Raw genomic sequence first — 22443 nt, forward strand, 5'->3', positions numbered from 1 at the left:
AGCATGGTGAGGTGGACCAATTACAGAAAAAAGGCACCCCAGACATAATTTGATGTATCAGACGTTAAGGGAGTGGAAGCCAGAGAGCGAGAGAGATTTAATTTATTAATAATTTTGGTGATGGGCGCCCTTTTTTTTTTTGAGCACCTGCCCCCCAAAATGTCTGTGCACGTGCCTGCTCTTGATCATCACATAGCAGGGAAGTAATTGGCTCACGGCTGACCAGTGGAAGCGCCTAATGAAATCATTTCCCAAAGGGTCGCAACCTTTGAACTCCACTGACCCCGCCTGACACTGATACCTGCTTTGGACTTTGACTGTGACCTGTTCAGACTGGCCCACCAATGCCTTTTTTTCAAAGGAAATGTAACACCAACAAATGGTAACATTGGTCCCTGAATTGTGGAAGGGCCTATTCTATTACTGAACACCCCCTCCCCAGATGCCGTATGAAACAACGGAACTTCACTCACTTCTGCTGGAGGCAGTTGGGTCTGAACTGACTCGCTTGCCATCTTAATTTGTTGCAAAAAAAACTTCAGAGGAAGTCTGAAGTCTGAAAACCGTTACACAACAGTTACATAGAGAGGCCCTCTAACAAGCAGGCCTTTCAACAGAGACACCTAAAGCAACACCACACCGTTCACTGTACCACACCGGCAGATCAGAAAGGCCACGCTTAATACCACCTCTCTCCAAACAACACTGGGAAGAGTATTACACGTCAACAAGCATTCACACATACCTTTGACAGGCAGCTCTGGAGGGAGAGTTCAGGCCAGTGAGACTCCCTGTGTGTTATGTCTGGGCAGCAGGACTGCGGGGGCCCTAATGGGCGCGAGCCCCAGCACTAATGAAAACGTTGTGACTTCACAGGGCAGGGATGTGTTACAAGTCTAAACGAAAAGGAATGCTCCCAAACGTATCACGTGACAGAGGAGACAACGATGGTTATCTGTCAGACACCTCTGAGACGGGCGAACACCTCACAGCAGCTGCGTAAGGCCAGGCTCCTGCTCATTATCACGTCTCTGCAGCGGTCCAGGCCTGACCCTGGGATTGGGTGCATTCATTAACACATTTCTGCCTCCGTGACACCGATGCTTTAAGACAAGGAAATGCAGCCCATGTGTGGTCGGGTGCCATTCAGACATGCAAGGTGTACATCTGAACGACACCTGTGGAAATATTTAACATTTAGCACAGTATCAGAGAGAATTTTTGTAATTTATTATCATTATAATTGTTGTCCTATTCATACCCACACAGACATACCCAGAAACACACACAAACACAATAACACACATCATCTGAGTTTTTTTGGACATAGAGGAGGGTGATACATTTTCTTATTTTTTTTACAAAATGTTTCTCATTTTCAGCACAGCTGCAGGGGGAGAGGATCTGAGACAGAGGATGTGAGCTGTGAGGACGAACACTGAATAACACCCTGTCACATCAGTGTAATTGCCTGTACAACAACACAATGCTGGAGGACTTAGCCGTCAAGGCCACCATTCTCTGTGTGTATTGGTTATGAGATCAAAGGAAGCGCTGCCATAACTGCTCGCTGCCGATAAACGTTCGTTGACGTTGCGCTTTAAAAAAACGAGGCAGTGGGAGACCAACGACCAGCCGTCATACTAGCCAGTGAGACACAGCACACTGCCCCATTACTGCTTGCCGTGTGTGCTTCATCCACGTCTTAACGAGATGAGACGTGACACCTGTGCTCCTCCTGCTCATTTTAAAAGTCATTTGAATCACTCTGCAACCGCCGCTGCCAGCTGCAAGGCGATGCTGATTGCTCCGGCCCACCCATGCAGGGGCCCTCCCGACGACGCTGGTGTCCTTGGATTTGCCTTGCCCTGTTTCTCAGCACACCAAAGCGATTTAAACAGCAGTGCTGTGTGTGCGCGCGGGGGAGTGGGAGCGCTTTGGTGCACGAGTGCGTCTGGTGGGCTTTACATGTCACATTGGGCCCAGTCCGCCAGACAACAACACGAGGCAGCTGTTCATGTTCAAGGATGGTTAGCGGGGGCTGTGTACTGTAGGTGTCTGTGGTGGGTTTGTGTGTTTTGAAAAAGAGCAAATACACCATTCTCTAAAGGAATGTGTGAGTGAAGGGTGTGTGGAGTTACTTTAGGCCCGTTGTGTGTCAAGATTGGGGCAAGATTATCCCCCCAGCCCCACATCCCACTCCCCGGTGCATATATCACTGACTGTCCATTAGCGCACGGCAATACACACATATTGCATGTTCCATTTGAGCACGGCCAATCAGCTCTCCTCTCCAACACACTATTTAATCATAGACTTCTGCATGCGCCCCCCAGCCTTAGGCCCGGGATCATCGGTACCCTTTGATCCCCTTGACAGTCGGCCTGAGTTAAATGAACGACAGCTTTTATTCATAAAAAGCCTCAAAGAAAAGTCATTTTGGGATTAAAGCCACTGGATGGTGATGGGTGAGGGCTCCTAAGGCACATCTGTTGGAGTCCTTCTTTATGAAAGGATTGAGGGAATCTTTTGCTGATAAATGAGTTTGATAAGAATGGCTGGCCACAGTGGGCTTTTACTCAAATGAACATCTTTATATTTCGCACTCTGTCAGGTAAAACAGTCTGTCACATACAGTGCAAATTCTAATCACTCATGCCATTAGCAAAATAAATGTGGAGAGTTCTTATGTAATATACATTGATGGCTGGTGGATCAGGTTCTACAGCTCATTGTTAGTGGAGAATGTTTAATTGCCTGGAACTAGAAATGGATGGCTGTAGTTTGACCCCTCTTGGGGAGCTAGGCATGTTTTTGCATTTGTATGTTTTTATATATATATATTACTGATATTTTGATTTAGATTTTTTTCCATGTCTGCTTTTGAAATAAATATACATTTTCCAGTTGTTAAAGTATTTAGTTAAGTATTGTCAACCCACACAAACAGCATAGGGAAATAAAGGAATATTTGAATATAGGAAATATTTGTCCTCTCTGTGTTTTTGCCTTCACTTGAACTTCCCATGCTGTTCTAATGACAGGAGTGAAGCTTCATGTGTTATGGATACTCATCCCATAGTGGGCCTTACTGTTTCCTAACGACTGAAGCCTTGAAGTAACCGCAGGTATTCTTCTGCTCTGAGAAACATATTAAGTGTATACTAAATTATGCCATTGTGATGAGTGAGTGATGTGCCAAATCTTTCCTGGCCTTTGAGGAAACGCTGATAGAGATATTTATAGATTGGATTTCTCACCAGGGGCCCTAATTTCATTGACAGGCAAAGAGCGAAGCAGCCAGCAAAGTCCATCGTGCTGCATGAACTAAAGCTCCATCGAGTGGCTTAAGAGCACTGTGCTGACCCACCCTCCCATGTTTACACTTGGGATCTTGTCATAAATTAGCTAAATGATTTGGCCAAGTTATTAAATTAGCTGTGGTTCATGCGTGGCAGATTTTGCCCGCTGCTGTGCTCAATGCCCGACACTGAAATTAGGGCCCCAGGTGTGTTTCAGAAAAACAAGGGTTTGAAAGTTTTAGACATGCAGTGATGTCTCACAAATATAAGCTCTGCTTTACACTTGAATCCCACTCAAGCAGCTCAGAAAGGTCTCATTAATGGCAGAGAGGCCCACAAAAGAAGTCATAGATCAATCAGAACAGCTTTATAGCAAAACTTTTCCCTTGGATCGCATGTCTGGAAAGAGACAAATAGAGCAATCCAATGGGTTGTCATGAGTTCACTAAATTACATCAATAAAATTGTATTCGTGCATGACTGTGAAAGCATCTGAATGGTTTTATAAGCCGTAGACTTGCTTCTGCTAGCCTGAAGGCATGGAGAGTCCTTGAGCTAGTGGTTGCCCTGTTTCATCTCATGATGCAATGTGTTGTTCTGGAAAAGTCATTGGACTGCAGCCACGGAAGTCATACTAGCACAACACGGCAAGTGCTTCACAGGCTCTTCACCAGCTCTTTGTACCTGCTCCGAGTGTGTGTTTAAAAACACCCCCGCAGATGAGAGGCCTCAGAGGTCTCGTGAGTGCACCTAATGATCGCCTGTGATTCCTGTCAACATTTGTCGCCCAGGAATGCATCGATGTTTGGCTTTACTGCAATGGGTGACCTTATTTCCCTCAGCCGCCGGTTGAACTCCATTTAGATGAGTTGCTAGTCTGTAATTTAGCTGGGTGCGTCTTATCGCGCTGAGTCTCTTCCCCTCCCAAGGGGGATAGACGCTTCACCCAGTGACCAACTTCAGCTGCTCCTCGCAAAAAAGCTTTTCTTCTTGGCTCTGATGCTGAGGGGTTTGTGAGCTATTTTTGGATATCTTCAATGAGCATTTGGTTCTTTTGAAGTGCATTTGTGTCGCTCCACCTTTGACAGCAAGTATGCAGGGAAAAGTACTAATAAGTTGTGAGAAAGATGTCGTGTGCATTGGAGCAATGAAAATACTCCAAAGCTAAGCAGTGAGGCACAAATCATTCTCGCTACATTCTATTTTTCCAGTGATGTGTATACATGTTTGTGTGTGTGTGTGTGTGTGTGTGTGTGTGTGTGTGTGTGTGTGTGTGTGTGTGTGTGTGTGTGTGTGTGTGTGTGTATGTGTGAGTGTGTGTGTGTGACTTTGTGTTTGTCTACATCAAAATGTATGTACAGTATTGTGCTTGTATCTGTGTGTGTGTGTGTGTGTGTGTGTGTGTGTGTGTGTGTGTGTGTGTGTGTGTGCATGTATGAGTATGTATGGTGCATGTGTGTGTGTGTGACTTTGTGTTTGTCTACATCAAAATGTATGTACAGTATCGTGCTTGTATTGTGTGTGTGTGTGTGTGTGTGTGTGTGTGTGTGTGTGTGTGTGTGAGTGTGCATGTATGAGTATGTATGGTGCATGTGTGTGTGCCCTCCCATTCTCTTTGCTGTCATGTTTTGACAGAAAGGCCTCAGGCCACGGAGCCATCACAGCCCTGTCATCATCTGCCGGATCAAAGGGCGGAGGCCACAGCTTGGTGAGGCACCTTGGCCTCTACTACAGGTATAGGTGAGCCATTGGGTTGGGGCATTAAAGAAGGACCATTGCTGGAGCTTAAAGGAGATATACCTAATGAACAACTTTAATATTTTGGAAAGGAAGAAGGCTATGTGGTTCAGAGGTAGAGTGCCACAGTTGTGTAAATATTATGTATGACTCACACTGTTTATCGTCCTGAAGGTTCAACTCCTCAAATTAACATGACACATTTTGTTACGAGATTTCGACTGAGTCAGGGGAAGAAAATGGGAAAATTGGACCATTTATGCAATCAGCCATAATTATTTTGATGTAAATTGCTTTTTGATTGCTGGCCCCTCATTTTAATTTTCATCCTTTGCCAGATTTGAGAGTTGATTATTTAAAAAATATTATTATTTCAATATTATCACTGGCAGTGGTACATTAATCAGAACACACATTCCCCCTACCTTCAGACCATAAATACTAATAGGCTTTTTGGACTTTGACCCTACAACACAAAAAAATCCATCAAGCTACTCATCTAAACAAGAACTGTTGTTCTCTGCTCTACGACATCCATCTATCACACATTGAAACATTGAAGGGAAGCTCTGCCAGAAACTATGAACTATTTTTCCTTATTGGGTTAAGCTTAGTGCTAAACAAATATCAAGTTTGGATGACACAGGCTTGGTATGGATGTGCTTACATTCAAAAATGTGTTTATACATGACCCTTATGTGCTCAGAAACATATATTTAGGAGGAAAATTGGAGTTGTCCTTTTGGTGTGTCTTGGGAAATTACTTGTATCAAGAACATTTGATTTATCACTTCCAGGCCCTTTCATCATATGTGTTACTTGCAGTGGCGGTCCGTGCATTTCACGACTAGGCCTTCAGCGATGTCCTACACGATGTTAAACTGAGTGAATCCACCTCCTAATACCATCATTATGACGCCATGGCTCTCGAACCAGTATATTTTATACAGAAAGGCAGTATAAGTGAGCATTGCATCACCTTAACATAGTCGAGTACAACAGACTTTATTAATATTTCCGGAGCATTTCAAATCAATACACCCGTATTAACAATACATTAAGAGTAGTAAACTCTAAGTTATATGATCGCTTGGATATTACTGTCACAACTTAAAAATAAAAGGCAATTTTCAGGGATTAGTCTACAAAGTTTTATTAAGTCCACCAAAAGTAGCCTTTGTGACTCAATGTGAGGTTTAACAAGTTTAACAAGTAACATCGCATTGTCCCACCTGCAAAGCAGTTTCATTAAACTTCCCATCCTCACGATATCCAGTTTTTCTTGAAAGTTCCGTCTTGAAAATGGCGTTGTAATTGTATCAAAAACTGGAATTATCAAGTTTGTGTAAACTAATTTATTTGAGTTGGTTAATGTAATTATATTTAGTCTTACCAATTGAAACAACTAGAAGAATAAGCATTGAAACCGATGTACGTCGTTTTAGCCATAGATATCTATAATAAAGGCTAGATATCCTGCCTGCGTTTCTGGCCGACGGAGTCGAATGTCCGCACATTTCGGCCATTTTGAGGACAGTATAGCTCACTCCCCCTTAACATTGTGTTGGTAGTGGTACTTTTTAAATAACCAGAACTTGCTCAATTTTCAACCGATTTTCAAACGGGTTGGTTTGTTATAAACGTAAGATATTTCTTATGTCACTACATACTTATGAAGAATTATAAACATGGGTTTTCATATGAAAATAACATTGACAGGTATCTGACAGGTCTCGTTTCAAGGGAGTGTTCAATAGAGCAGGTTGCACAAAATTCTGGCATCTTCATGGGCAATAAAGTCAGCAATTTCCTGTCGAAATCATAATGTAAGATGTTTAACAAACCAACCCGATTGGAAATCATGTGCAACTTCAGTTTTATTATGTGCAACTTAAGTTATATTGAAAAGAAAGAACAATTACTCTCCAATTGATGTAAAATGACTGATACACAATAGCCGTGATACACAATTAAGCTGCACATTTCAACATGTTCAAGCATCCAGAATTATTACCAAGGTAATGACGATTGTAAATCAAGTCTTTTGTAAATCCGTCAAAATTTCCGCGAGATAAGAGTGTAAACGATTGTGAAGATCACTGACGTTACCTAACGTACCACTGATCCCTACCGGAAGCATACTGTCCTCAAAATGGCCTCCTGTGCAGACGTTCAAGAGACCGCCGTTGCACCCCCTTGGTTTTAGCCAGCTAAACTGAGCACTGAAGCACTGCACCGGTCTGCCTCAGTATCCAATCAAAGGACGTTTACGTGTCACGTTCAACGCGAGGAAAGACATCTCACAACATCTTCCGGGCCTTCTAGAAGGCCCAGTGTCGCCAACTCGAAATCTGATTGGTTGTCACAACTGTCTGTTTCAGTTCATTCAACTTAAATGAACTGAAACAGCAAGTTGTGATAGCCAATCAGATGTACACGGGCCTTCAATGTGAATTCTGAAGGCCTCAGGGAAGATTTCTGTTCTCGGGGAAGATCTCAAGGAGCGTGGCAACACATGATAGCGGAAATATGATTGGATGAAAGCTCTAACATAAATGAACAACGCTGGAAGCATGAAATGAAGATAATGGACTATGGGGAATCATTTAATACATATTTATGAAAAGAAAATATTAAAATTAAATTTATTTTATTACATTTATTTTCTGATGATGTTTAGGCCAGCAGAGAAGGCCTTGAAGGCCCTGACGGACCGCCACTGGTTACTTGAGGAAATGGGTTTTGTGCTTATTTTTGTGGTATTGAGTAAGTCCTAATTTACATTGAGGAATGCTGTAATGACAATCGTTCTCAAATAATGACTTAATATCTCCAAATAATAAGAAACGTTCTCAAAATAATGATTAAGTAGCCTATCTCAAAATAATGAGAAACTTTCTCAAGATAATGATTTTAAGTTTCTAATTTTTTGACACACTAAGTTTCTCATTAATGACTTACAGGATTTTTTCCCCCATCACACTGGCGGAAACATACTTCCAGAGGGGTCTTTCAAAAACATTCCTATGAATGGCATTTAACTTCCGAAGACAAAAGATTGCATGGCAGCAACAGTGTGGACCCTGCTACATTACTGCCCACTGTGCCCAGGGTTCAGTAAAGACCATTTTAAGATTCCCTGCAGGGAAATGAATAATTAGGCTACAATATTCTTGCAGATTTTAAAAGACTAAAGAGAACTAGCATTGTGTGGTGAAGTGTCTTTGCTTGGGCCAGACTGCTGAGGTGAGGCTATTGTCTAAGCTGCTCTTGGCCTGCTAACTTGTGACTGGCGGCCCGACAGAAGGAGAGCGGAGGAGGATCATACCCTCTCTACAGGATTAGGGCCATCAAATCCATTCGAGGCTGACCCTTCTCCCCTAAAGAAGAGATCAGATAGAGACTTCGTCAGGCCTATGGGGGAATTTATAGACATTTAAAACAGCCTGACTAAAAGACCTTGGAAGACTTGAGCTGCTTTTCAGAGCAGCTAATAACCCTAGTCATTACTGTCAGAGGATTGTATGTGTGTGTGTGCCCATGTGTGTGTGTGTGTGTGTGTGTGTGTGTGTGTGTGTGTGTGTGTGTGTGTGTGTGTGTGTGTGTGTGTGTGTGTGTGCATGTGTGTGTGTTTGGGTGTGTGCGTGCGCGAGCATGTGTGTGTGTAAGGTTCCTCAACCCTTCCTAGTTCTTGGTGTTGTTCCATGGATGTGATAGGGGATGAGGTCATGGACCCTTGGCTGATGGTGTGAGTCGGCCTTAGTGACATCTGGATGCTGCACAGAGTGAAGGAGGGCATGTTTTTATACTGTATGTGTACGTGCTCAAGACAGATCACAAGCACGGGGGGAGATGCTGAATTTATACAGACTAGTGTTCGAAAAACAACAAATAAGTAGTCTGATGTCTGAAATGAACTAAACATAGACTTGAACTGTGGCACTGTCATTCTCCTCAGAGGTAGTGTTGATATGTGCTAGCGAAAAGTGTTACAAGGGCAGAAATTCTTTTCTGCAGTTCTTGCAGAATACCAGTATGTACAGGTACACTAGTATGTAGGTTGTTTTTGATGTGTGAGAGTGTTATATTAGTACATACAGTCCCATATATTTCCTCGCAGCACAGATGCCTTCATTTTTAGTTTGTTGAGTTCCCTCACTTCCCCAAGAAGTGTTCTGGTTGTCTCAGATCTTGCCTTTTGTTTGTGTGCTGCAGTAGTGTTATTCTCCACATCTGAGTAATGGAAACACGCTGACACTTTGAAAGATGGCGCCGCATGTGCAAGACAGGGGGCTTTTTGCATAATTCTTCCCAATGAGACATAAAGGGAACACATGTTAACATGCTACAGTAACAGTGATCCTCCAGAAGAAGAGCTATAGGAGCAAGATTCTCTTTGATGTGTCCTGCCCTGTTCTTACATCCACCCGAAATCTGTGTAGATTTAAGTGTGTGTCTGTCTGTGTGTGTCTGTGTGTGTGTGTGTGTGTGTGTGTGTGTGTGTGTGTGTGTGTGTGTGTGTGTGTGTGTGTGTGTGTGTGTGTGCGTGCGCGTGTGTGTGTGTATGTCTGTGTGTCTGTGTGTGTCTGTGTCTGTGTCTGTGTGTCATGCATCATGAAGCATAACAGACGGAACCAATCAGCACACATGGCCTTCCGGACCCTGCAAAAAAGGGGCACCATGTACATCTCTGAGCTCCCTCTCCCCTCAGGTGTCCTTTGTTCCCAGCCCACTGTGTCCTTCCCCTCCCGCCCCTGGATGACTTTGAAGTGTCAATCCAACCCAAAGGAGAGCTCAGCGGACACAAAAGAGAACCGCTGGAGATGAGCCTAATCAGGAATACATATAAATGAAAATAAAAAAAGCTCACTCTGTTCCTTCTTTCCTTCTTCTCTTGCTGTCTTGTGGTCACGCATTCACTCACTTTCCCCCTCACACAATGGCCCTCCATAAAGAGAACAGACTTTGGATTCCAGTACTTTGTTTGGTTTATTTGCTACACTAGGAATTTTTAGCCAGAATGAAATGTAGCAGCTTTCTTAACACAATGTCAGGTGACAACCTATAACTGTTAAAAGGTGAGCAGATGTGCCTCTAGTTTTCACAGTTTTACGATTGCTTAATAAGGCTCAGGGAAACGTTCTCATTTGTGCCGAACACCTTCCATTTAAAACTGGAGAGTAAAGAATTCACACTGCTCCTCTTGGAAGCCCAGACAATCACACCCACAAACACACAGAGACAATGTGTTGCTTACTTTGAAGACAAACTGTCCATTTTAATGAGCTGTGAGGATTACTACGGGCATGGTCCAACTGCTCTACTTATGGTGATATGGGACAGAGCATGTCGGAATTTCAAACAAGTGTGGGGTTAAGGGACCTTGAACAGCTCTGTTTGTCTAAATATGTCCACCCAGTCTTTACTAGGCAGGAGAGGGTATCTGGAAAAAAGTACTGTTAGAGATTTAAAGACTCAGTTACCCTCATACATTCATGCACATACTCACACACATTCATGTATAAAAACTGGATACTATATGTGGCACTATAGTGATAATTCAATCATGGGGAATCCCTGTTTCACTTGTATTAATACACAATACACAGACATGTATTCTGTGATTTTGGAAGGGCTCCATTAAGCATCATATTTCAGGTGGTGAAATTCATTATTCAGCCCCAAGCATTGGCACAAGAGCCACCACTTACCCTGTGGGTAAGCGTACTCATCATACTCATTTACACTAGTTTGTATTTTGTATTTTCTGTGAAACAATGCACTTGTAACACCTTTAGCTGGCACATATCAACAGGTGGGCAATGGGGTGGTGGTTGGTGGGGTAAAAAATGACCAAGGGCAGGTAGACTGTACCCGGTAAAGTAGATCGTAGGAAGCCTCTTATTATTATTATAAAAATACTTTATACTCATCCTTAATGCCAAACTCAGGAGGATTCAAAGACATCTGCCCGTGTCTTGAGCTGCCGTTATTCATGCTGAGCTGGTTCTTAATTGCCCGGTCAAGTATAAAGAGTTCTGGCTATTGTACCAACACAGACTTTCGTATGCAAATGTTAAAGCCATTGTGTGAACTGCAAACAGATGTTGCAGACACTAGGTTATACAGTCATGCTCAGAGACGTAAGCGTAAGCGCAAGCGCAAGAGGCCTTGCGCGACCCTTGCGCGACTTTTCACGTCTTGCGTCCGTCGGCCCCATTTTCTAGACTTGCGCCATTTTTTACGTAAGCTTTTACGCGAGCCTCGCAGCCTGCATCAAGGAATGTTACCAGATGAGGTTACTAAAATATTCTGCATGTCTACTCAGTTTTACAGTGCTTCCCAAGTAAAGGTTTGAAAAGAACTTCAAGCTTCAGACTTTCTGTTAGGGAACCTGTTATCTATCTGCAGAGCAAATGTCAGGCTCATACAAAAACATTAACTTGAATTAATTGATGCTAATACCTAGCGCGGTGTCTATAGGATTTCCCATATACGTTAGCATTAAGCTCACGTATTTTCTACCACAGTAAAACATGCAATATATGTGATTGTTTTTAGAAACGAATGTTACGTGATGAGATTACTAAAATGTAGTCTGCATGTCTGCTCAGTTTAACAGTGCTACCCAAGCAAATGTTTGAAAAGAACTTCAAGCTTCAGACTTTCTGTTAGGGAAACAGCTTTCTATCTGCCAAGCAAATGGCAGGCTCATGACAACACGCGCAACCTTTGGGAGCATGAAATGCTATGAGTAAATTTTGCGCAACAATTAACACCAACGCAGAACCAAGCAAGCCCCTTTACCCACTTGCTTTGCGACAGTTCATAAGAGCAGTCTACTTATCAATGTTGTAAGAATGTTTGCGCAGCACTTACAAAGTGGGTAAACAACTAAAACACATAGCCTACATTAACACCGATAATTTCAAAAGCAATTAACCAGGTTAAGGACGCAAATCAAAGGCTGGATATGCAAAATCAGCATGCAACATGCAATCAGGCTTCACTTGTTCTGTGAATATTTGCTACCGTATAGGCTGCTTGGTGCCACCCATACCTCAGTCTGGTAAACTGGCATTGAGCACTCAGCGAGGTTTGAGGGTGAGACTGTCGCTAATTGCCGATATATCCTGGGCTGCAATTGGACGACTGTGCCGTCAATCACACGCCCTCTGTCTCCGTGAGTCTGCTTTCTACCAACAGACCCCTCCGGCGATCATTAACCGACTGGAGACGTAACGGTGATGAGTCAACCCAAGAACTCAGACGCGACGCACCCCAGCCTGTGACATTTGTGTGATTTTGTTGTTATTATGACCACGAAATAAGAGATATGTCATAAATTTCATCTCCTATGATTTTGCGGTGCTCAAAGGATGCGTAACTTTGCCAATATGCCTCATCGGAGCAAGTTTCACGACCGAAAGTCCTATGGAATATAGCTTGAGTTGTCAGAATTTCTATGCCATTTCATTTATCCCGGTGAGAAATAAACTAGTTGTGTTCTGCATCATGCTGTCATTGTGGGTCTACATGTTATATTATTGCGTTGGCTACTGTTCATCCGTGCCAAGTTTTATCATCGACTCTCCAGGTGGGAAGATAGACAACGCTGAAGTGAACCACAAGATGCAACCCAGAATCCAAAACGCGGTGCAGCCGGACTCTGATGGTCTAAACCCGTTGATCAAAACGTTTTCACGGGACTTATTAAATAATGATAACGAGATCGACAGCCGAGCCGACGACTGGGATGAGATGAAAGTCGAACAGAGGAGTTTGGAAGACAGTGCCATGTCTGGTTACCTCAATGGGTCGGAGACGAAAAAGTTGCCCCAGGCAATTATAATCGGGGTGAAGAAAGGGGGTACGCGGGCACTGCTTGAGTTTCTGCGCGTTCACCCGGACATCAGAGCCGTGGGAGCGGAGCCACACTTCTTCGACCGAAACTACGATAAAGGTCTCGAGTGGTACAGGTAAATCAGATTCTTCCTATGCACCACTATAGACACACTTCTAGCCAGTACCTAGCAAATATGCTTTGCAGTATGCAGTGCATTGTTTCACAGAAAATGAAATACAAACTAATGTAAATGAGTATGATAATTATACGCTTACCTTTACATGCGAAGATTAACAAGACTGTTAGGTGGGTTCTATTTTAATATAGCATACGAAATATATCCTATCAAGGGCAACCACTTTCAAAATGAAAAAGAAATGGCTGTACAGTTCAAAACTTGTCTGAAAAAGGGGTCCATATCAAATATGCCCTAGTCAGAAAATAGGCTTAATTCAGAGTCACCTATAAGACAGTAGACATACCAAAATAGAGCCGACATTCAAGCACGTCCATACTGAACTATCCTGAGGCGTCTACAGAAAAATACACTTATTGAATATGGAATATATTTTGGAATAAAGCCGAATACATTTAACATTTGTACTGCTTCCTGTGCTGAAAGGACATTTGTAAATAGTAGTTAATTAATATGCTGTCGTCCGGTCAGATTGTGCAACAGCTAAGCTAGGGAGCTTTGGAGTAGGATTGGTTAGAACCAAAGAGGAATGTATCTGTTTTGAACAGGTCCAGCTCCTCAGTCAGGGCGAGGCCAGATAAGAGATGTATTACACTCAGTAAATAAAGATATGGCAGGTGCACCTAGTATCAGGGGACCGTACCTCAGCTCTCATTATAAACAGTTTACTTTATGATTGCCACTGTGAAGAGGTAGAGTCTCAGGGAAAGTCTGTGTAAATCTCAGAACGACACACTTCACAGTTTACTCAGAATTGCGGAATGTGCAAACACTCCACAGGGCTTCCTTGGGCAGTTCACCTCACGACCATGTCCTGGTGGACGATTTTGAATAGACCATTGTTACACGGCGGGTGTATACTTAGCCTTGTTTTTGGAACAGTGACAGTTAAAATGGCCTACGATAAGCGTTAGGAGCATGACTGCTGTTGAGGTCTCAAAATGTTTGACAGTTTGTAGTTGTGGTATGACAAACTAGCCACATTTTTGCCCGCAGCTGCATTCTATTGTAAGTCGTTTACAGGCACATAGACAGAAGACAGCTTTGCTTGTGTTGCTCAGACTCTGCCGGGAAATGAGAACTTGGTCGGAGCAGACATTTTCCAGGCATTTTCTTTATTTTCCTGCAGTGCACTGGTGTAGGCAACACAGCCAGTCTTCTGAAGACAAATTAGTAAACATTATCACATGCCTCCCTCTGGCATTAAGATGACTAATGAGCTAGAATAAAATATAGACATACAAGATTATTCCAAGTTGGGGGGTATATGATAGCAGATGTTCAAAGTGTGTCTCTGTGGATTTATACAAATTGATTGTGTAAAAAGAGGGGGGGGGGGGGGGGTGACAGCAGAAACCCCAATTGCTTAATTTTCAGCATTTCCATTCTCCAAGAGGGTAGTGGAGCATAGGAGTGTTTCTGAGGTAAGGTCTGGCTTCCCATGGGCACTCCCCTCACCTTTAGAGGCAGAGCCGTGAATGACCATTTGGTGACTCCTTAATCTTTCCTGGAGGGAGGATAGAGTTCAAGTTAGGCTTGTACTAGCCTCTGGATACCCCTCAGGCGTGAGAGATTTATACTTTATGGCTTATACCCTGTGAGATGGGCCAATTTCAACCGGAATTGGCAGTGCTATCTCTTTTAATTAAATTCTAAAGTACAAGTGGAAGATATTAACCTTTGCGGGGCAGCATTGCTAAAAAATGTATGAAAATGAGAGGCAGAGTGTGGCAGAGTGAGTTGTAGCGGCAGAGGGACATGCAGAGCGCTGACCTCTGACCTCTGGCAGGGGTCTACTCCTGAGATGTTTTCCCGTTTGCCGGCCTCCGAGGGGGAGGCAGGCAAATGGCCCGTGTAACAGGTGATCGTGTTTTAGTTTATGGGGTCAAATGTAACATGGTGGAAGAATGTGGGGGGGAAGGCCGCTAGGGGGGCCTCGGGTCCCGGCTCCCTGGTGCTTGTGCACGGCTAATTAAAACATCCCTGGCCGAGTGGATGCTGTCAGGACTGCAGACCACACAATAACACATCCCTTAATGATCAGTCCAAGATAGAGGAACCCCCCTCCAGTGCCTTTGTAGGAGCAAGCCCCCGAATGCTTACGCCAGCCTGTGCCTGAACAAGGGAGCGATCACACACTGACTGCTGGTAATCACAGGCCGTGTCGCGTCATGCGTGACCCACTCTTGGTGCTCCTGGTTCCCCACCGTGGCTGGATTCCTTACTGAATGTCCAGAGATGGACCCAGGTCCCCCCTTTTGTTTAGGCTCAGGCAGCCTTCTCTAAGCAGGGCATGGGGGCTTGGGCTCCCGGTGGAGCATTTTTACTTGGGAGGGATTTTAGGATGGAGGGGGCTGGGGGTGCACAGAGTGGGATGACTGTTTTCAACAAGGGCGGCCAGTGGCTAATTGTAAGGTGGACTCCCGGGGAGAGCAGCCCCCAGATGGGCGGCTCAGTCCCCCCCTGTGGAGACATTGAGGGAGGCTCCACTGTTGGCCCAACATGGCAGAGGGGCAGCCAAGGCCCCCTACGCTCAAAAATGCTCCGCAACGCAAAAGACTCCTCTGTTGCAAATCTAGTTTTGTTTCGCTCACAAAAAAGCTTTTCAGACAATCAGTTTGAAGGGTCAAGGTATCAGACTCCCTCGCTCCCTTCTTGGACGACAATACAGTCTAGCCTATTCCATGCAGTGAGATACGGATATCATGAAATAGAATGTCATGTAAACAATCACTTTCATCCATGTTTATTTTTGAATGTTATTTCAAGCACTCACTAAATGAGCCCCCAAACACTCACAGATTGTTTTATAAAACACAGATGATGGTGAGATCTTGACTGTGAGCCGAGCTGCAGTTGATGCTGGAGGCCGTAAATAGAGAGGCAGTCTATTGAAGAAGGGAACAGAAGCAGCAGCAGTGGCGGCAGTAGCAGCAGCAGCACTAGATGCTCTGAAAAGAAGGCAGTGGAGCCCCTGAGGTCTGCATTAACCTCGATGAGAAAGAGCAGGCAATTAGTGTGAATTGTGTGTCTTCCCTCACTTTGTATGCTAATGCGCCGGGGAGGGTGAAAGTGCTTTTTGACGAACACAGTGTGAACTCAACAGAAACAAGCCCCAGAAGGAGAGCCAGGCCAGGAGGAGAACGTGAACTCCAAAGCTGATGACTTTCTCCTTTTCTCCGAGGCGTTACTTTCTTTTTTTTTGTGAGGAAGCAGGTGAAAAAAGTTTTGTTTTCCCACATGAAAGTTCAAACAAGTTCACACCATTCTTGCTGAAACAGCTGCCATCATTTTTCCTTTTTATTTAACAAGGGCACCAACCTAGCACGTTTTTTCAGAGGAAAGCTCATAACATTGGCACACTCCCCAGCTGAAGTAAAATGTATCAGCATTTTTGAAGGACCCTAAGTACAAACCGAGAGCATCAAAAGAGGATGATAACACAGATCTGGCCATATCAGCAAGTCAACACCAGTCTTTTGGGTTTTTGCCAGCTCGCACAACAGCCGTGGCAGCCGTGGCCTACTGGGTGGCAGCCGTGGCCTACTGGTTAGGGTTTCGGGCTGGTAACCAGAGGGTGGCCTCCCACTGAGGTGCCCTTGAGCAAGGCACCTAACCCCGATCACTGCTCCTTGGGCGCTCAAAAGCAGCTCACTGCTCCGAGTTAGTGTGCTTCGCTGTGTGTATCACTACCCTGGATGGGTAAAATGCAGAGATAAAATTCAGAGTGTGTGTGTGTGTCACTATCTCTGCCATAAACATAGTCACTAGGGCTCATTTCCATTTCCAGTTGTTTGTAAAATGTCTTTTGGAATATCCAATCTAATATTATTTTACTCCAAGCATTAAAAATAGCCTTTTGATTGAAAGGAGGGATAAATGACGTATATATATGACTGTTGAAAATGGAATTGTATATTCGGTCTGTAAAAGAGTTGGTAAAATGGTCTGTTTTGATTAGTAGCTCCTATAAAACTAATTTAGCCAACCATCTTCTGGAGACAGGGAGGACAGCGATGGTTCGGCCTGCTGTTTGTTCTCTCTCCATTATCTCTTTTTCAAAACAGAAGTTTGAAGCAATGTCCCTGTGTTGTTCAAAGCAGCAGAATCAACTATCAACCAATTTTGAGAGAAGGACGGCTGGCATTGAAGTCTCTTCTCGAGAAGCATTTTGTCATTGTGTGGTATAATAAGCTCCCATCCTGACGGACTCTTAGCCCTTGTTCTGCAACAATAGATAATGACAGTCTACTCCTGCATCTTCTTCTCTGGCAAAGATGCCATTTTTTTTAATCAACAAACTGACAATGCTGCAAAAGTCTTTTGACAGTAACTACGTTATATGCTAAACATACCAGTCTTGTGTATTAGTCTATCTCTTTTTCAACACCAGGTCACTTTTAGAGCTATTGTTACTGTTTGCGGACATATATATAGACTGGTAGAACATGGACAGAAGGAACCACTGTGGGCTTGTGGCAGTGTTGGCCGTCACAAGCACACAAGAGAGAGGGCAGTGAGTGGAAAATGAGATTATGACTTTGGCACAGATGATAAGATGACATATTGCGGCCGTGGGAGAACCCTGAGCTCCTGTCCCATGCCTTTGATGTGGGCCTGGAATTCATCTGGTGGAAAACGCTGTCAGATTACCCTTAAGTGTCAGCATACCATCCCCACTGGTTCCTTCCATTCTCATTCAACCCACTGGCACTCCTCTCCACCTTAACTGGAGCATTTCTTTTCTTATGCCATTTAATGGTTCAAGTTAAGCCATTGTAACATATCTGGTATCCATTCGTAATTGTTCCATAATTATATTTTCTTATGGGGATGTCTGTGAGGCAACAAAGGTCTCTGATGTAAGGATGCCTCCAACATGCCAGCCTTTAGCGCCCACGCCCCGCGCTATGTCAACCAGAGCAGTCCTCAAACACCGAAACACAAACCACCTGCCTCCTGCCTTTGAACACACTTTACCACACGTTACCCAATGGCATAACATGTAAACAGAGCCCCTCAAATAGGTCTTTCAAAGAGCTGCCATCATGGTTACACCCACCTGACAAAATGTGAATTAATTACATAACTCCAAGCAAACCCTCAGATGTATGTGTACTGTGTGTGTGTGTGTGTGTGTGTGTGTGTGTGTGTGTGTGTGTGTGTGTGTGTGTGTGTGTGTGTGTGTGTGTGTGTGTGTGTGTGTAGCTCTGTGTGTGACTGTGGGCATATGGCTTATGTATGCCAGCCATTGTGTTTATTTGCATTGCAATGCTAATCGTAGATGTGAAGTGAATCTTAAAGTGTTTTTGGCCGGTGAAGAGCAGTGTCAGCTTTTTCCAGGACCAACGATTTAACCTCTGCAATCTCCAGCTCTCAGAATATTATAATCCTCATTACTTCACACTACTGTGTTTCTCTCCCTGCTTTTCCCCAGTGTTTACCATTTTATTATCATCCAGCCTGTGTTTGTGTGAATTCACAAGGGTTTTCAATTTTAAGTATAACGAGAGGTCGAGAAGTGATACATTGAGTATAGTTGGAAACCAATTGGCCTTTGGCAATACTGTCTATTAAGTAGAACAAATTGCAAAAGCGACATGTTTCACGTGAATAAAGCTTTTCTTGTACTCAAAATGGTTCTCTCTCTCTCTCTCTCTCTCTCTCTGTCTCTTTCTCTCACACACACACACACACACACACTCCCACACTCTCACACACACATTCATACTCACCCACACACACACACACACACGCACACACACACACACACACCCACACACACGCACACACACACACACACACACACACACACACACACACACTAACACACACAAACACACACACACATGCCCACTCACACCCACACACACATCACACTCTCTCGCTCTGGGAACCATCATACTCACACACACACACACACGCACACACACACACACATACGCACATAAGCACACACACTCCTTCCTCTGCTTGGATGAATAATTCATAGCACTCTGTTACAGGTTTGTTTTGCTCGGGGACTAAGTGGGAAGTTTGATGGGTAGTAAGTTTGTAAGTGGAGTTGCCTGGGTGCACTCTCTTAGTCTGTCCTCCAGTTAGAGTTAGAGATAGAATAAGAGTAAGAGTTAGAATTAGAGTTAGAGTGAGAATTAGAGTTAGATAGCTCCCAGAGTGAGAGAGAGTGTGATGTTTCCCAGAGTGAGAGAGTGTGATGGTTCCCAGAGTGGGAGAGTGTGATGGTTCCCAGAGTGGGAGAGTGTGATGGTTCCCAGAGTGGGAGAGTGTGATGGTTCCCAGAGTGGGAGAGTGTGATGGTTCCCAGAGTGGGAGAGTGTGATGGTTTATGAGGATTGCATCAGAAGGAGCATCACAGTGTGTTTTTGTTTCGGTTTTTGCAATTGATGAGCTTTGCCCCTAGCATCCCCCAGCAGACCTCAGCAGCACCTGTCCCCTGGCTGCATGCAGAGGAAGACAGAAGTCTCTCCTTCTTCTCCTCCTCCTTTTTTGTCTCCCCTGCAGTATCTCGTAATTGGTTGCCGTGTGGAACTAATCATATTGTCAGCAAATGAAAGGAAATGTTTTGTTGAATAGTCCTGTGGGCCAGTGCGTCCTGCCATCTCAGGCTGTTCTCTTTGCCTTCTCATTCACTGAAGCGCTAGGTCTCATGCTCCAGAGAGGGCTGACTTACTACTTAGTACTACTTGAGCCATTACACACTCCAGGCCAGAGCTAAAAGGCTAATTTGCCATTGAGGGGAGTCACTCCCCCACACACAGCTAGCTGTGCCAACGAGTGAGTAGAGTGGTACTTACTACAGCTAAGTGAAACCAAAAACGTCTTCCTCTGCATCTGGCTGGCCAAAAAAAAATAAAAAATTACCCTTTTGAATAATCTAATGTTCGCCTGGTGGGGGTAAGAATCAACAGTCAACAGTCATAATTAGTAAAGCAAACTCATTTAACTCACAAACGTCTAAACTAGTCACATCATGCATTGCAATTACAGTTGAATGCCCTGTGATGTCAGCCAAGGATAATTATCTTTAAACCATAAATGGGATTAGGGTAAGTGGCAGGAGATGTTGAGAAACAGCCCATCCTCGACTCCTTTTAAATGTTTTTAATTCATGGACTTAATTGTGTTACTGTCAGTGTTATGTGTACAGTTGTGCTAGTCAGTCTGTATGGACCGTTGGTCTTCCAGTGTTATTTAGGTGTGACTGATTGGCTAATTTGTAGCCACACCAGTCTGGCTTTCCAGCATCCATATATATATAAAGTGCTAGCTACCTCTTGTGTGTTTAAGACTGCCATCAACAATTTATGTGGCAAAATGTGCCATGTCAACTCTGAGGGATATGAAATAATTATTTGAACCCAATTTCACATATTTACATCGGTTAAAAATGAGTATCTCTATTTACTCAAAATTCCACTTAGTCTTTTGTGTCCATAAACAACTAAACTGGAGTTATCTCTGCCTGAGTGGTCTCCACACTAGTGCCTCTGTTGTCTCATTCCCAGCATGTTGTCTTTGTCTTGAATTAAGTCTACCCCAAGCAGAAGCATGTGACTCAATGGATATTGTGACAATGTTTTAGTTTTTTTTAAGGGCATGGCTAACAATCGATCTTAGCAGGGAACGCTTTTAAAGTGCCTCCAATATGAGCTGAGTTGGGGAAATGAGAGGTCTGCTGCATTGGCGGTGTCAAGTGTTATCTCTCAGCCTTAGTTTGTAATCTTTCTGCAAGTGTGAAATAACGGGTTAGTCAGTAGAATTGGTTGGGGTCAGCAGTGGGGTAGTCTCCCCATGTACTAAACTCAGATTAGAGAGAGTGACTGGTGATTTGGCATTCAACATCTTGTCTGTGTGAAGGGTGTTACACTGCTACCTTTCTGTAGTAAAGTGAGGCAGCAACCTTGTTAAGACAGCATCACTACAAGAGCTGTGACTCAGGCTGTCTATCTGTCTGGCAATGCACACGGTTTTCCCTGATTTTAATCGATTTCTCCCCTGCAGGGATCTGATGCCTAAGACAGTGGAAGGTCAGATCACCATGGAGAAAACGCCTAGCTACTTCGTCACGCGGGAGGTCCCCGCCCGCATCCACGCCATGTCCAGTGACACTAAGCTGATTGTAGTGGTGCGTGATCCAGTCACACGCGCCATCTCGGACTACACGCAGACGCGCTCCAAGAAGCCTGACATCCCGTCCTTCGAGAGCCTGACCTTCTGCAACCGGAGCGCGGGCCTGATCGACACCTCGTGGAGCGCCGTACAGATCGGCATGTACGCTCGACACCTGGAGCGCTGGCTGGCCTTTTTCCCCGCCACTCAGATCCTGTTTGTGAGCGGCGAGCGGCTAATCAGCGACCCGGCCGGAGAGATGGCCCGCGTCCAGGACTTCCTGGGCCTGCAGCACGTCGTCACAGACAAGCACTTCTACTTCAACCCCGCCAAGGGCTTCCCCTGCCTTAAGAGGCCCGAGAGCAACAGCAAGCCCCACTGCCTGGGGAAGACCAAAGGGAGGACCCACCCCAACATTGACCCCAGCGTTGTGCAGAGCTTACGGGACTTCTACAGGCCTTTCAACAAGAAGTTCTACCGTATGACCGGCCATGACTTTGGCTGGGATTAATGGGGTAGCTGAAGAATAAGAGAGTGAAATGGACAGTGGGAGATACTGTGGTTATTGTAATTTTCAGAGATATTTGTTTTGTTTAAGAAGTTCAGAAGTCTATTTTATGATAATTTATTTGTAAGCAATTAAATCACTAAGCTGCCTATCAGTACATTTCCAATTCCATTACATTTTTTTGCATTCCCGTTTTTCATTATGTGGTTAATTTTTTATGGAACTCTAAATAGCCTAGTCTTACAAGCTTGGTAGTTATTTGCACTTCCACATGGAGAGCATTGTAGTGTAGGACATATAGGAATTCAAAGGTCCATAGATGACACAAAAGCACAATTACTGGGGGATTCAACCAAAGGATTTTGTGGCTGCAATGAATAACTGCAATACTTGGAGAATACATACCCTGGTTGAATTCCACCGTGAGTCTGTTACGGGTATCTCTCAGACATAGAGACAAATTTGTCAGTGTATTAAATCAGTCCAGCCATTTAACTAACAAGTTACTCTGAGGCAGTTGAATGGCTGCAACCGCCCTTCATATATAGCGAATAATCAAATGTTACAGTGCGTATACAGCATCCTATAGAATACATCTCTGGCACAGGAAGGGGAAATGGCTCCACTGTGCCTGGTCGATGGCGGTCTCAGCTGACACATTGCTGCTCCTCCAGGTAGATCAATACCTAAATTGGTACTCATCCTGTCAATTAAGGTGGAGGAA

The 22443-nt window shown here is 44.2% G+C and overlaps 1 protein-coding gene across 1 annotated transcript; it reads left to right on the plus strand.

Annotated features, from left to right (window-relative positions):
• Positions 1-12473: 12473 nt before the first annotated feature.
• hs3st3b1a (heparan sulfate (glucosamine) 3-O-sulfotransferase 3B1a) lies at positions 12474-21722 on the plus strand (the record flags this gene model as incomplete). Its single annotated transcript, XM_080856937.1, has 2 exons — positions 12474-13018; positions 21104-21722. The coding sequence occupies 2 exons, from the start codon at positions 12474-12476 to the stop codon at positions 21720-21722; spliced, it is 1164 nt and encodes a 387-aa protein (XP_080713063.1).
• Positions 21723-22443: the final 721 nt, after the last annotated feature.

This window comes from Sprattus sprattus, assembly GCF_963457725.1.
Source record: "Sprattus sprattus genome assembly, chromosome: 18".
Taxonomy (NCBI): domain Eukaryota; kingdom Metazoa; phylum Chordata; class Actinopteri; order Clupeiformes; family Clupeidae; genus Sprattus; species Sprattus sprattus.